At 45.7% G+C, this 14,207-nt stretch overlaps 1 protein-coding gene across 1 annotated transcript in view; it reads right to left on the reverse strand.

Annotated features, from left to right (window-relative positions):
* The window catches only part of MPHOSPH8 (M-phase phosphoprotein 8), a 284,316-nt gene that overhangs the window by 229,172 nt on the left and 40,937 nt on the right, over positions 1-14,207 (reverse strand). The window contains exon 2 of the mRNA XM_086935216.1: positions 3,733-3,888. Coding sequence (XP_086791342.1) covers positions 3,733-3,888 — 156 coding nt within the window. The remainder of the gene's footprint in view (positions 1-3,732; positions 3,889-14,207) is intronic.

Consider the following 14,207-nt stretch of genomic DNA (forward strand, 5'->3'; position numbering starts at 1 on the left):
AGACCTAGATGTAACACGTATGTGATGGAAGTGGAGGACCCAGACGGGGGGAGTCTGCCAAGAGACACCTGGCATACTCAATGCCTTTATGAGGCATTATAAAACGCTCTAGACCACTACAAGAGTACAGGCACTGGATCTGGATGGCTTTTTGGGGGATGTGACATTGGGATGGCTCAGCGATGGGCAGAGGGCTTTCCTGTGTGCACCGTTTGAGCTCGATTAGGTGCGAGAAGCTATAATGAGTCTACAATCTCGGAAGGCCACGGGTACAGAAGGCATCCCGGCCGAATTTTATAAAACATACATAGACATAATGGCCCCCATTCTTAGGGAAGTCTACAAAGATGCGTTGGGTCACCTGCCAGCCTCCATAAGGGAGGCGCTCATATTGTCATTGCTGAAGTCGGGAAAGGAGCCAACACTGTGTGACTCCTATAGACCATTATCGCTCCTAAATTGTGATGCAAAAATCTTGGCCAAATTAATTGCAACACGCCTGAGTCTTTTAATGGAAAACCTAATATTGCCTGACCATCAGGCTTTGTGTCTGGCAGAGCCACCTCCCACAACCTTAGGACGCTGTTTGCCGTCCTGAATAACGTCTCACCTGACTTGCCGATGGCGGCTATTTTTTGGGACGCCACCAAAGCATTCGATTCCATCGAATGGGACTATATTTTTGGAGTTATAGAGCGCATGGCCTTCCCCCTCTATTCCGGTCATGGATTAAATTATTATATTGCAGGTCGGTGGCTAAGGTCCTCGTAAACGGACACACAACACAGACCCTTATTATTACTAGGGGAACGCGGCAGGGGTGCCCACTTTCCCCATTGCTCTTTGCAATAGCAACGGAACCGCTTGCGGCTAAATTAAGACACCACCACAATGAGAAGGCCCTCGAGTATAATCTGCATCAGGTGTTATTATCGCTGTACGCAGACGACATCACGCTGTATGTTCATGACCCTCAGCAGAACTTAAACCCGATATTGAGAGAATTCATAGTATTTGGGAAATTCTCGGGTGTACAAATAAATTGGGGAAAATCATGTATTTTTCCACTGACCTCAGCTACAACACCCTTTCCTCTAGACTTTCCCCTGGAATGGTGTGATGAGGAACTGAAGTACTTAGGAATAAGAATCACCAGGGATAGTGAAGAACTTATGAGATTGAATTACGGTACAGCCATAGCTAAAATATCCCCTTCTATCCAGGGGCGTTTTTCTTTAAATCACTAAAATCAGAGATGATACGCCTAGTTTGGGGAGGAAAACAACCTAGACTGCAATGGGAGGTGATGACGAGACCTTATGAGAAGGGAGGGTTTGGTATTCCAAATTTTGAGCTGTATTACACGTGCACGCAGGCCCATTATGCATGGTACTGGGTGAAGCAGCCGGCATATATGCCACAAGTGGCAGCGGAACATTGGCTGGCGCACCCCACACCAATAGAAGGGACACTATATGTAGTAGTTACAAATAGAGACAGGGCGGCCAATGCGCTTGCGGGCACTATAGCTGCATGGACACACATACAGCGTATGCTGGATAAGCCCATGGTATACTCTCCACTGTTACCCCTTGTGTACCACCCCGAGATGCCTTTGTTACAGGAGGGGGTTTTCAAAAAATTCAAGCAGCGGACTCAAGTACTTACTTGGGGAGACCTATATCACCCAGGCCAATTCCGTAGTTTTTACCACATTTTCCAAGAGACACAGAGGACACCGCTAGATGTATTTATCTATCTTAGACTGAAAAATGGGTTACGATCGATTACCCCCGAGTTCCCAGCAGAATGGCCAGTTTAACTCCATTACAGCTCATATTGGAGAGAGACGCACCCAAAAGGCTGGTATCGTTGTTATATCACACGATTCTTACACAAGTGTAGGCGACACCCCCGACTTCACGTAAGAGGTGGGATGAGGAGCTGGGACTGGTTTTAACTGACGAGCCGTGGGAATGGAGCTGTCTACAAACAGAGCGTGTTTCAGCCAGCAGTAGACTTCGGCTAATTCACTATAAATTTTTACACTGACTGTACTACATCCCGACCAAGATGTACAGGTTCAAGATACTAGGAGATGACAGATGTGATAGGTGCCGTGCAGCTGGGGCAGATTTTTTGCATTTAGCATGGGGATGTCCTGAGGTAAATGAATACTGGGATCAGATATTTAATGCATTGCGCGAAATGATTGACACACCTGTAGAGGCCACACCACTGATTGCATTGCTGGGACAAGTTAAACCACTCAGACCCGAGCACCGTCAGTTCACAGCACTGGCACTCCTTATGGCTAAAAGAAGGGTGGCGTGGCGATGAGGCAGGGGGCGCGCTCCAAGTTCAAGGACTGGATTGCGGATCTAGAATGTGCCAGGAAAGATTATTGGCTTATGCGGAATTGTTACCAATAACCTCAAGGCCCAGGGATATATGGGCACCACTACAATGCTACTTACTGGCACACCCACGAGATGTAGAGTGATGAGATATAGGAGAACTGTAAAGAGAGGTATAATTGATAGGTGGCTCCTAGACGTAATGTGACATAACATTAGACACCTGTATTGTTAGGACCGGGAATGGTAGGATACAGACTCCGGCAAGAAGGATTACTTCCACATGCTCAGTAGAGACTGTGCATGAATGGGGGTGGGCACTGGAGCCGATCTGCTGAATATAGGTTATTGTGGTTCGCCATCCACTGCATGTAATTACTGAAGAAATTATTAATGTTGTAACAAGAATATGTTTTGATTGCTCAATTGAACAATGCATGCAACGCTGTACTATGCCTGATCTATGTCAAAAGCGAATGGAAGGTGCTGATACATAAATGCTCACTTTTGGAAAACAAAAAACCAATAAAAAGATGTTTAAAAAAAAAAAAAAGAGACAGATCCTCTATTGCACTAGAAAAGCAACTGTATTCCAGGATTGTCGGTCTGGTCAAATGTTTGATGATAAAAATTCTTCTTTAGAATCTGAATGTTTGCAGGGTCTCAGATAACGAATGAGAGCAAACAATTCTAAGGGCAAGATAGAAGTTGGACAGAGGCAGCTGTGGCGCCAGAAATGTGTGATTCCAAAGAAATAAAATAACTTGTTGTTTAAAATGTTTGCTGTAACAATATTAAAATCTGTATGGTTTATGCAGCTACATTCGAAAATCCAAGTGGAAATCTGGAACCTATGGAGCTGAGCATCAACTGGGAGTTCGACATATGTTTAATGAAAGTGGTTAAGCAAGTCAATTTTCATGCCGGAGTCAAGAATTTCATTCCAGTAACAGCTTCAAGGATGATATACCAAACCGTCAAGGTTGTAAAGTTGCTCAGTGTTGCCATGTGCCTTCACCTTTGTCCCCTGAACAACACAAGCATGGCATAATCTCATAGATTCAGCTGATTTACAAATACAAGTGAAATTTTAAGAGCATCATTTAAGGCATTTGGCAACATTTGGTCAAAGTGTTTAACTTCTTTATCAGTAAAGTAAGAAAACTCACCTCTATATTATATCCAACTATACACACAAATTATCATCACAGAGCCCATCTCTAAAGAGGGGTCCCGACACACGTTCAGGAATGGCAAACAATAGGATTCGCAAAAGTAAATTTAACACTTGAAATACAGATCTCACAGTGACACAGTAATTGAATGCAAGACTTACATAATAAGCATGTTTTAAAAAGCAGGGTTGTATTTTTACCTGTACTTCTTTCTTTGCTGGCTTGGCTTTTGGTTCAATAAACTTTTTCCTAAATGCTAGCAGCACTTCCCTACAATCTTCAAGGTGAGATGCTGGTTCCCAGGTGTCATCATCAGAAGAGTAGCCTTTCCAGCGCACTCTGTATAAGACCTCCCCCTGGAACAATAAATTACATAAGGAGGTAAAATATAATATAGCTAACACTCAACGATGCATGATACTTTATAATTTATACTCAAAATGCTTACATCAGAAAATATGTCTATTTTTCTATGTATTGAGCTGTAAGAAAGTGCCCCTTTTGCTATGGGTACCCACACTTTTGCCTGATATCTGGTGCAATTTTGACTGAAAGTGTGCTTTCCCCAAATGGTACCATTGTTCCACAATTGGTAACCCTCTAGGATCCATGCAAGCAGATAGTAAATGGTATCCCTGGTACCTAGTGCTGTGGACCTTAAGAAGGTCCCCAAAGGATGCAGCATGAATTGTACCACCCTAAGGGACCATTCACCATGCTCATGCAAACTGTCATTGCAGGTTGGTGCAGAGAAAACCGAAGAGTCGGCATGGCATACATCCCTGTGTTCCATACCTGCCAGCACCACATGTGGTGTAGGTAAATCACCCCTAAGGCAGGGTGCACTATACCCATGTGAGGGCTTATCTGCGAGAGTGGATATGTCCTGGTGATATCCAAGTTCACCCATAGATATTACCAGTGCACAGGGAAGTCATAACGAATACAAGGGCTGGACACCCAGCATTACGTGTTCCCCAGCTACATGATGACCTCACTGTACCCCAAGGTGTTGGTTACCAAGCACCTCATCGTAATAAACCACATTGATGCCAGTGCTGGATTTATTAATGAATGCACACAGAGGGCACCTTAGAGGTGCTCCCTGAAAACCTACCGACTACTAGTGTGTGGACTAACTGGTCACGACCAGGCAGCCACCATAAGACAGGTTTCTGACCTCCTGAGGTGAGAGCCTTCACTCTCTGAGGACAGGAACAAAGTCTGCTCTGGGCAGAGGGGTTCACACCTCCTCCAAGCAGGATGGGCATTCCAGGCGGGAAGCGTCAAAGGCCTGCCGCCTTTATTATGCGTCCCGGCATTTCCAGAGAGTAGAACTACCGCCCACCTGTCCTGACCCACTTTTTGGCAGCAAGGCAGACAGGGAAATATATTAGATTTGGAGGTGTGCCCAGAGTGAGCCAACAACACCCCTGGGGAGGGCCAGCTGATATGGACCCTACTTTTCAGATGCCTCCATGTTGTGTTGGGCGGAATTAGCAATCTAGGATCAGGGTAATGCCCACTTCCCACAGGATGGGGTCATATAGAAGGTGTAGACACCCTAAAGGTGGGTAGCCAATTGGCTACTACCTGTCACTCCCCATAATGTCCCTATCGGATCAACAGAAGGAAGATGAAGAAGAGTCACTGTCTGGCAAGAACTGCAGCAGAACTTTGGAATTTATCTCGAAACCCTGCCTTTCTCAGCCCTCTCTTGAGAATCATGACAGAGTGACTCATCCTGAGAGCTGGAGAACCACCAAAGTCTTGGGTTGCCTGCCAGCACTTCAACAAACACCGAACGTCTCCCTTGGAGTAGAGGAGCTACTCCCCTGCAGTCAGCAGGCACCAACAAGCAGAAGCCAGTCCACCGCCTTGCAGCTCCCTGGCCCGACCTACACCGCAGACGACCAGGAGATGGTTCTCATGCTCTGGATCAGTCTCCCCCAAAGAGTGTTAAGACACCAGGACCAATCGGAGCCATGCCATACCAACCATTGGGATACTGGACGCCCTGCACTAAACACTGACCCTAAGTGTCCAGTCCAGATTCTCACTGCACCAGAACCAAGCAGCCGTCTAAGGACTCAGCATCGCTGAAACCCACTTCGGAGTGGCCCAGCTGCATCGATTTTGCCCCTGCCAGCTGTTTGTCCCTGACCATGAAGTGCATCTTTGCGTACCCAGCCCAGCTGACCTAACCACTCTGCTCCCGAGCGTCCAGGCCTGGGTCGCAAATGAACCAGCTGTTCACCCGTGCTCCAAGACCCCTTGTGACCTGAGCCCCCGTTTGGAAGTCCTTGGACTTGCCCGCAAGTCACCCTGTACAGTCTCTTAACAGGTGCCCCTCTCCCCCTTCTCCGTAGCGCTCGCCTCACTAGCACCATGCTCCCAGTAGAGCCCAGCCTGTTCCTGAAGAACTGCTGGTAGTGCTTTGAACCTTGACCCACACCTACTCCGATCCCAGAAGGTGAACCCCTGAAACCGACTGTATCTACCTTTTTGCATCTTTGACTTTTCCTCCCATAGGATTGTTTGTGCATTTATGCGCACAAGTTTGAAACGTTTACTTACCTGAGTATATTTTTTTTATCAAAAACTGTACTTACATTGAAACAAAGTTTGAAATATATGTAAAAGAAGTGTTCTTTTTCTAAATTAGTCTCGGATTTATTCTTTGAGGGTGTGTTTCATTTATTGCCTCTGAGTACAACAAATTCTTAGCACTACTTTGTAGTAACCCTAACTGCTTGTCCACACTATACCAAAAGATAACATTAGTATTATCTACTTAAGCCTCTGTAAACTGATTGAGGACACACTGGACTCTCCACAGTGTACTTCTTTTTAGAACACTATATAGAGAGCCAGACTCCTATACGAGCGGTTTCACAAAGGTCAGCTGAGAAGGCTATGATAGTATTTGAAAAGAGTTCTGCCATCCAGTATAATTACACAATAATAGTTAGGGTGGAGTCCTCGAATGCAGGCACTGTGTCTTCAATCTTTAAATCTTTGGCAACTCACTGATCCTAGGACTGATGTTAGACCAATACACAACATACACTCCATCTAGAGATTTTTAAGTACCTATGTTAGAGCTGGTGTAGGGGTTGGCTTAATGTATGGTGCTCATTTATGTAAGTGTAGCACCCTGCACTAATCCAGACAACCCTAATGTATTGTAATTGCATGTATATAGGGCTCTGATGAGGCGTCAAAGTGCTTTTTTGGCGAGTAGCACACTATTCCGGAACTCAAAGGCTTAACGATGAATTAGTATAGTGAAATATGAAATTAATTTGAGGGATGGATATGTTAGTCTGGACTCCAATTACTTGGAGTCCAGACTGTCCCCGTTTTCTTTTTAGGTCTTGACTGGCGTTCATTGCGCAGCAGTGTCGCGCAGCTGAGATTTTTTGATCTCCAGTACTGGGGCTTTAACCCGCCTATCTCTTCCATTGGCTAGCTCCATAAATGGAGGCTAGCCATTGGAAGAGAGATGTGTCAATCATTGTTGGAGCAGATTCGTGGGTGTTTGTGTTTTTAAGCTCCGCCCCTTTTTTCTGTCATGCAGCGGTGGGCGTATGTTTTTTTAATTTTTTTCTTCAAGGCATGTTTATGTCATTCCTAACGTGTCTGTTGCAGGGGTCGGCTGCGCGATTTCTGTTGCCGGGATGGATTTTTTTATTTACTTCGTACGTCTACCCAGTCTCCTGTCGTCTTCGTGAACCGTCGTCCGTAGCTTGTCTCAGTCTTTTTTTGTTGTTTACTTTGTAGGTCTACCCAGTGTCCTGTCGTCTCCGTGTATCGTTGTGCGTGGCTGTTGTCTTCGGCTCCTGTCGTCTGGGTGTCCTGTCATCTCCGTGTATTGTCGTGCGTGGCTCGTGGCTGTCGTCTCGGTCTTCAGTCTTTGCCTGGTATGTATGCTCCCGTTTTTATGTTTAAGGTAAGCCATCTGTACAATGTTAATAATCTCATCTGTTTTGTTCGTGCTTGCTGTCCTGCCCCCCCTTGTTCGTGCTTGCTGTCCTGCCCCCCCCCTGTTGTTCGTTGTGCTTGTTTAATCCTTGTTATTAATGCATGCATCCTGAGGCTTACTGCTGTGCTTTACAAATCTACTCCTTTGCTGTGAGCGAGTCCCTTGGCTTCCTGGAAAGCATTTCACAGTGTGTGTAAATCTGATACAGCGCGGGCGGGACAGGTCTGTGAGGCGCTCAACGGGGAATAACATTTCTGTTCAAATATTAACTTCTAGTCCAGTGTTTATGCCCTTAGGAGATCAGGGGTAGCAGCACATCCCGGGGGACTTGCAGGGGGCACTGTCTATGGCTGCAAGCAAAGACCCCTGTGCGCCATCATTACTCAGGGCGAATTAGGAGTCCATCCTTCCCAAAGCCATGCTCTGCCATTTGCACCTCACTCGCTGCAGTGTAGATTAGGTTTGGACCGAAGTAGAGCGAGAGCCCCCTGTTCCCCCCCACCCCCTCCCTCGTCGGAGCATCTTTGAGTCCCGGCTCTGCAAGTGGCCCCCCCCCCCAGGCGATGACCTGAGGCAGGGGCGACGGGATTACACAGATCTTCACTTCTGAGGGGGCTTGCTTGGGGAGGGGGATGAGAGACTCCGAGAGAGCTGTTCCTTGCAGGAAGCTGGACTCTACCTACCAGCTGTGGAAGTGTTCGTCAGGCTGCGGTGAGGTGGAAGACGGCTGCCGGAGAGGAATGGGCTTGGCAGGAGGCGAGAAAGACGGCTAAGGGGGAGGGTCGTGCATGGGAGAGTGCTGGGAGGAGAGCGAGGGCTAGGCAGAGGCATACAAAACAAATATTTCCAACGTTTCTGCAGACTGAAGCATAAACATACTATGAATCCAATTGTAGAACGTAGCTGTCTAATTATGTTACCATATCACTGCTGTAGTAGCGCAAATGCAATTTAGGTTCTATAGTAAAACCCAGCGGGTACACGATAGTACGCTGCAATGTCACGTGGCTAACCCGGATGTGAGTCTGTGGCATTATGTTGCAATGGAAAGTGCGGAAAAGGACCCTCCACCATATTTGATGGAGAAGACGGGGGTCTCTGCCATGTTGGTGAGGGCGGAAGCGGTTCTTGGCGCCCTTTCCTGCTCTCTAATTGCAGCATGGCAGCTCTGAGCGGTATTACCAACGGGAAGCTGGAGGGTGGCAACGGGGGCAACCGGGTGACAGTAGTGATGGGCGCACAATGGGGCGACGAGGGCAAAGGGAAGGTAGTCGACCTGCTTGCCATGAACGCGGACCTGGTGTGCAGGTGTCAGGTAAGAGCCCGCTTAGAGCAGACGGAAAGCACCGCCCATCACAGAGGTGGGAGTTTATTGATTGAGGGGTAGATGTGAAGGTCAGTTAGTCAATTTGAAGGACAGTCCACTTTATTGAAATATACATTTTAATGGGAGACTGCGGTGAAAGGATACATTTTCAGGTCGGAAGTTATCTTTTGGCATATTAATACACATCTCACACGGCGAATATGCTATAATCTACCCATAATGCATTGTCAAAAATTCGCAACTCTGATTAAATGCTGCATCATTCTCGGACAATGTGTCGACATTGCCCACTAGGGCATTTCAGTGAAAAATATTTCTTCAGACACTACGTTACCAAATGAAAGACTCCCCCTATTAGATCAGGTGTACTGTAAGACAAGGCAGCGGCAATGGCGTAACAGGTGTTTCTTGTGCCCTGTAATACCACCCTCCCTTTCCTCCTGCTGTTTGAACTGTGAAATAGTCATACTGAAGGTTCAGTCAGTGGGCCCCTAAGGGTCACGGCGCCACTGCACCCGCTACACAAATAAAAGCTACGCCCCAGGACAGTAGTGACAGCCAGGCACGCCCTAGAGCTGCATGGGCATCGACTGAGTGGCGCGGGTGTTGTGTAGCAGGGGAGTCTGGCAATGACCGTGCCATCTTTGTGTTTTGGCGGGAAGTGGACTAATTTGATATTTTACAGTAAACCCTTTTTTGTGTTTTAATTATTCTGCTGCTGGTTTACTGCGCTTGTTCTCTCTGTGAGCTAAACGTGCACCATGTTGTCTTACACCGAGCCTGTTCTCGGAGTGAGAGAGGGAATCCTGCCAGCCTGAATAATGACTGTTTGGCACCTGTTCTTGGGTGTGAGGCAGCTTGCAAAGTTGCCGCCATTGGCAAGCTTGGTCTGTGTGTGAAGGAAGCTTGCACTGTATCCTGTAGTGCACATGTGTGGTGACTGCATGAGGGATGCATGTGCAGCTGGCTCCGAAGCTCTCCCTGTAATGTGAGTGGGAAGCTCAGGATGCTACTGTGAGACCTGCACCTGTTCTGGCACAGCTCTCTGTGCAGTCCTTGCTCCCTGTGCGAGAGGAGCTGTCTGTGCTGTATGTAGCCTTATGTGTGTGGGAAACTCGCTCAGCTCCATGTGCAGGAGGAGACGCAATAGGTCTCGCATTTGCGAGAGATTAAGCTATTGGCATTGTAAATGACAATGCCATTTATCTGTTTTCAAAACCAACACATAAATAAAAAGTTTGTCATTTACAATGCCAATAGCTCTAACTTTTGCAAAGGCGAGACTGTTGCATTGTAAATGCTGGTTTTATTTCTTTTCGATGTCTACCAGTAGGTGGGTATAGTAATGCCACATGACATCAGACATATACCCACAGTACAACACTGCTATCTTCAGGCAATTTTTCCTCTATTTCTAGTGCCCTGTTCTGCTCTCAAGCTTTGCTATTAAAAATATGTATATATTTTTATAATTAGTTTTTTGCACTTCTTTGGGAGGCAGGAGGGTCAAATAAAAATCCTAAAAAGTCTGCAAGCTGCAAAACTATTGTTATTGAGAAGTAATCTTTTTCTTTTGCAGTGTGAAAATGTTTTGGATTCACATTATGTGCATAGATAACAGAGCTTTATTATTTGCACACAGGAGGCTAGGTTGAAGAATGTTTTTTCTAAATGTGTAAATCATGGACGTTGTGGCTGCTATGCAGATATTGTTTACTCCATTTTATACTAGTGGCGAGCGCTCCTTATTTTACTCCGGTAGAGTGTGCCCTTGGTTTTCCATCCACCGTTTTCCCTGCTGTATTATAGCATCTTTGCATGAGCTGCACCTGCTGTTATTCAGGATATGGAAGTAGGCATCCTTAAGGTCTATGGTTGCCAGGTCATCATATCCTTTAAGGGTGGGGTCATTTAGAACTTGTGTCTTGATGAACTTTTTTTTTAAAAATTCAAGGTCAAAGATGGGTTATTGTGTCTTGTTTCCAGATCTCCAAACTATGTAGTTTCTGATGTCGAGTACCCTTTTTTCAGAAGTTATTTCCTTTGACAACTGGAGGAAACCTCCCAGTCTGCCTCCTATAGGTGTTTGGTGTCAGGGAGCCAAGATTAGATTCATTCTGGGGCCAGGGCAGAGACTCTGGTGGTCTGGCTCTTACACCTGGCCATGCACAAAAAGGCTGTCTTGGTAATGTAGGATACTGCCACTGCACAGCTCTTTGGCAGCTGGCTGTGTATCCGGGGTTTGTTGAAGGATGAGCTGATGCCCCCTTGCACCCATTGTCTCTCATAAGAATAGCTCCTCTTCTCTACTAGAATCTTCTTAACGGCAGGCCCCCCTGTTGGAGGAAATCAATTATTGCTACTCCTTTCGGAATAGCCCCAGTGAAAGACATGTTAATTATGGATGTCGGAACCTTTTGCTTAAACTCAGATACCCATAACCAGATGCGTCTCCTAAGGGAGATACCGGTCCATGTCTGCCTGCGGGTTGTGTCAGTCAACATCTGACCAAAAGCATCTTTGGGCGCAGCCATCTTCTTAACCTATTGGAAGTGAGCCTTTGCCCTTTATTGCACTGGTATGGGAGGTGTTGCATCAATTCATGCATCGCCTACCAGTGCGGACATCCATACCTGTTCAACCGGGAACATCATTTGTCATTTTGTGGTAGCTGATCTCATTCTTCCTCCCACCATTTCTATTCTCTTTATCTGGTGAGAACTGTAAATGTTGGAGCATAAGTTCTCTTGCTAGCTGTAAAGACGATGGTAGGAGGATATACCCTTGTGTGTATATAAAAAAAACGAAAAAGTTTAAGTGAGGTTAGAGCTCCCACAAGATGAGCATTTTTTGTTTCGCTAATAACTTTGGCCTTGTTTGACGAATCTTCACAAAACTTTCCATAAAAAGGTTCACCCACATCAGCTCCTTACTGGAAAGTTTCAGTGGGGTCCATTCAGAAGGGGCCAATAAAAGGAGAGGTCCCAAAATGTTTATTTCTCATAGGAAACATTGGTAAGTGTTAAAGAAAAAACAACAAAATGGAATTGCACCAAATTTGGCCATTCAGCCGTTTGTGAAATCTGCATTCAAAGAGCTGCGCACTGTGGAAATAAAGGGGTTAAAATGTAGTGAAATGTGGACTGCTTGACCTGTTGGACCTTCTTTTATAAAACAAATAATAATAATAATGGGATATTCTGTTTGGCCCAGAGATCAATTTCTCCCATGGGTCATTTCGGTACTGTGGTACCTAGGCTGGTATCGTAATGAGTGTCTGGTGAGGCATGAGGTGGATTAAGGACTAGACAACCTTGGTATTCGGTGCGCTGACATTTAATTGCACCAGCTGGGGGCTTTTCAGAAAATCTTTGGGCATCTGCACTTATTTTATTTCCCAATTAAACACTGGTTGTTTGGAGAACCCTTAACCTTCTTCTCAACCCATATCATAACCTTCTTAGATGTGGCAGGGTATTTGAAGTTATCAGTCACTGGCTTCAGAATGAGACGGAGCATAGTAAATAACTGAGTAGTGCGTTCAGTCTGAGGCGTTCTAGCTGCCCTGCACGGGGCTCAAAGCCTCACTCCCACAGGACTGGTGCTCTGCCTTAGAAATGGGGCGCTTGAGTGAGATGGATGTGTTTTGAAGTGGTAGTCATGCCCCTGGGTGTCTTTTTGGTGCAAGCGCTGTTGGCGTAGATGCCAAAGGAGGACCGTCTTGATCATCTTTCTCCAAGACACTCAGGACAACATCATGGGGCTGGGTGTCGGTTGAACTGCTGGGATCCCGCAAGGATCCGCCTCTTCCTCGTAGAGGCTAAGCAGGTTCTGCTTTCCAAAATATTGAGGATTTGAGGATGACTGCTACTGCATTTTCAAGTGTGCCAACACCTTTCCCTTCGGTGCCTCCAGGTCTTTTTAAACCAAAGAAAGCAAGAGCGGACATGAGGGAGGTCTCGTTGGGATCGGGGAAAAGTTGCAAATGCACTGCTGGTCAACCTCCAGATGCTCCGTGTTCCAGCTTGAACTACATAGAAGGGTGTGTGTCCCATTACCACCTTCTCATGTGGTGCACCAAAGCGAAGCAGTCGCAACGGATAGGAATAAAAACCGAGTTCCCATCAGGAGGAACTTCAAACGGAGGTCACTTGCGCAGTGATTGTCATCTGAGCCATCTGTCTCAAACAGTGGACTTGGGCCAGAATAACCTCGAGAAATTTAGCAAACTCTAAGCCGGTGCTGAACACGTCTGAACCCAGAGGCAGGAAAAAAAACTACCTACGGTGGAGACGATGCCCATGCACACTGTGGACTAAGGAAGTAGTCACAGCACATCTCATGACACAAAGATTCTTTGAATTTAATCAACACAAGATGGCAGAAGAATGCAGAACATGTGTATCTACAGCTACATATTATACAAGAAGCAATACTTTGGAGTTGTGTATTAGACTCAGACAAAGCTGCCTCCTTCCTGCTTTTTTGTGGGTACATTAGTTTTAATTGTCAGATTTTAGAAACCCAAAGTACTTTTTGTTTTCTAAAGTGAAGCAACGACTATAAATGAACACATTTGGGCGCTTAAGTATTGTCAAACTGAATTAGTGTTTATCAACCTCTTTACCATAAGAGACAAATCTTTATGCTTTTCCTCATTACCTCAAGGAACTCTCTGAGCAAAAGAGGTCACCCAGAAGCCCAATTGGAGTACATTAGTATTGTGACCCAGGGATACAGTACTAAAACACTACCCACACAGGATATTGCCCAGTAAGCACAGTCTGTCCCAGCGCAAACAAAAAAGCCTCACATATATGGTAGGCAACATCTCCAACAGTTCACCCACCTTTGTTCATCATAAATAAATAATTTGAATACAAAGTTGAGAGCAACTTTACTTCTCAGTTTCATCTTTTGATTTAAATGATTGTTTATAAGGTCAATAGCATACATGACTAAAATGAAAAGTTGAAGTAGAGCTAATCTATGAAAGCATTTGAGAAAATCTGTCTAAATATCAAATGCTGCTTGTTGATCCTTGGATCCCAACCAACATTAACGGACCATTTATGCACTACCTCCGTGCATTTCAAGATGCAAAGACTATATAAATGAGAAAAAAATGGTATCAAGTCGACCTATCATTACCAGAACTGTGTTTGTTGGGAACTTCATATATGATACAAACACTCAGAACGTACCAAGTCCAGGTGCCAGAAATAGTGCAGTTGCTATGCGGCCGTTGTGAGGGGATAGTACTCTATGTTCTCCATAATGGTGTCTTTCTACGTAGCCCCTTTCTTGGTCAAGAGGATGGCTTAGTATATGTTGCTCACTTGTGCAAGTGTAGCATCCTGCAC

The sequence above is a fragment of the Lissotriton vulgaris genome, chromosome 8 (genome assembly GCF_964263255.1).
Source record: "Lissotriton vulgaris chromosome 8, aLisVul1.2, whole genome shotgun sequence".
In the NCBI taxonomy this organism is placed as follows: Eukaryota; Metazoa; Chordata; class Amphibia; order Caudata; family Salamandridae; genus Lissotriton; species Lissotriton vulgaris.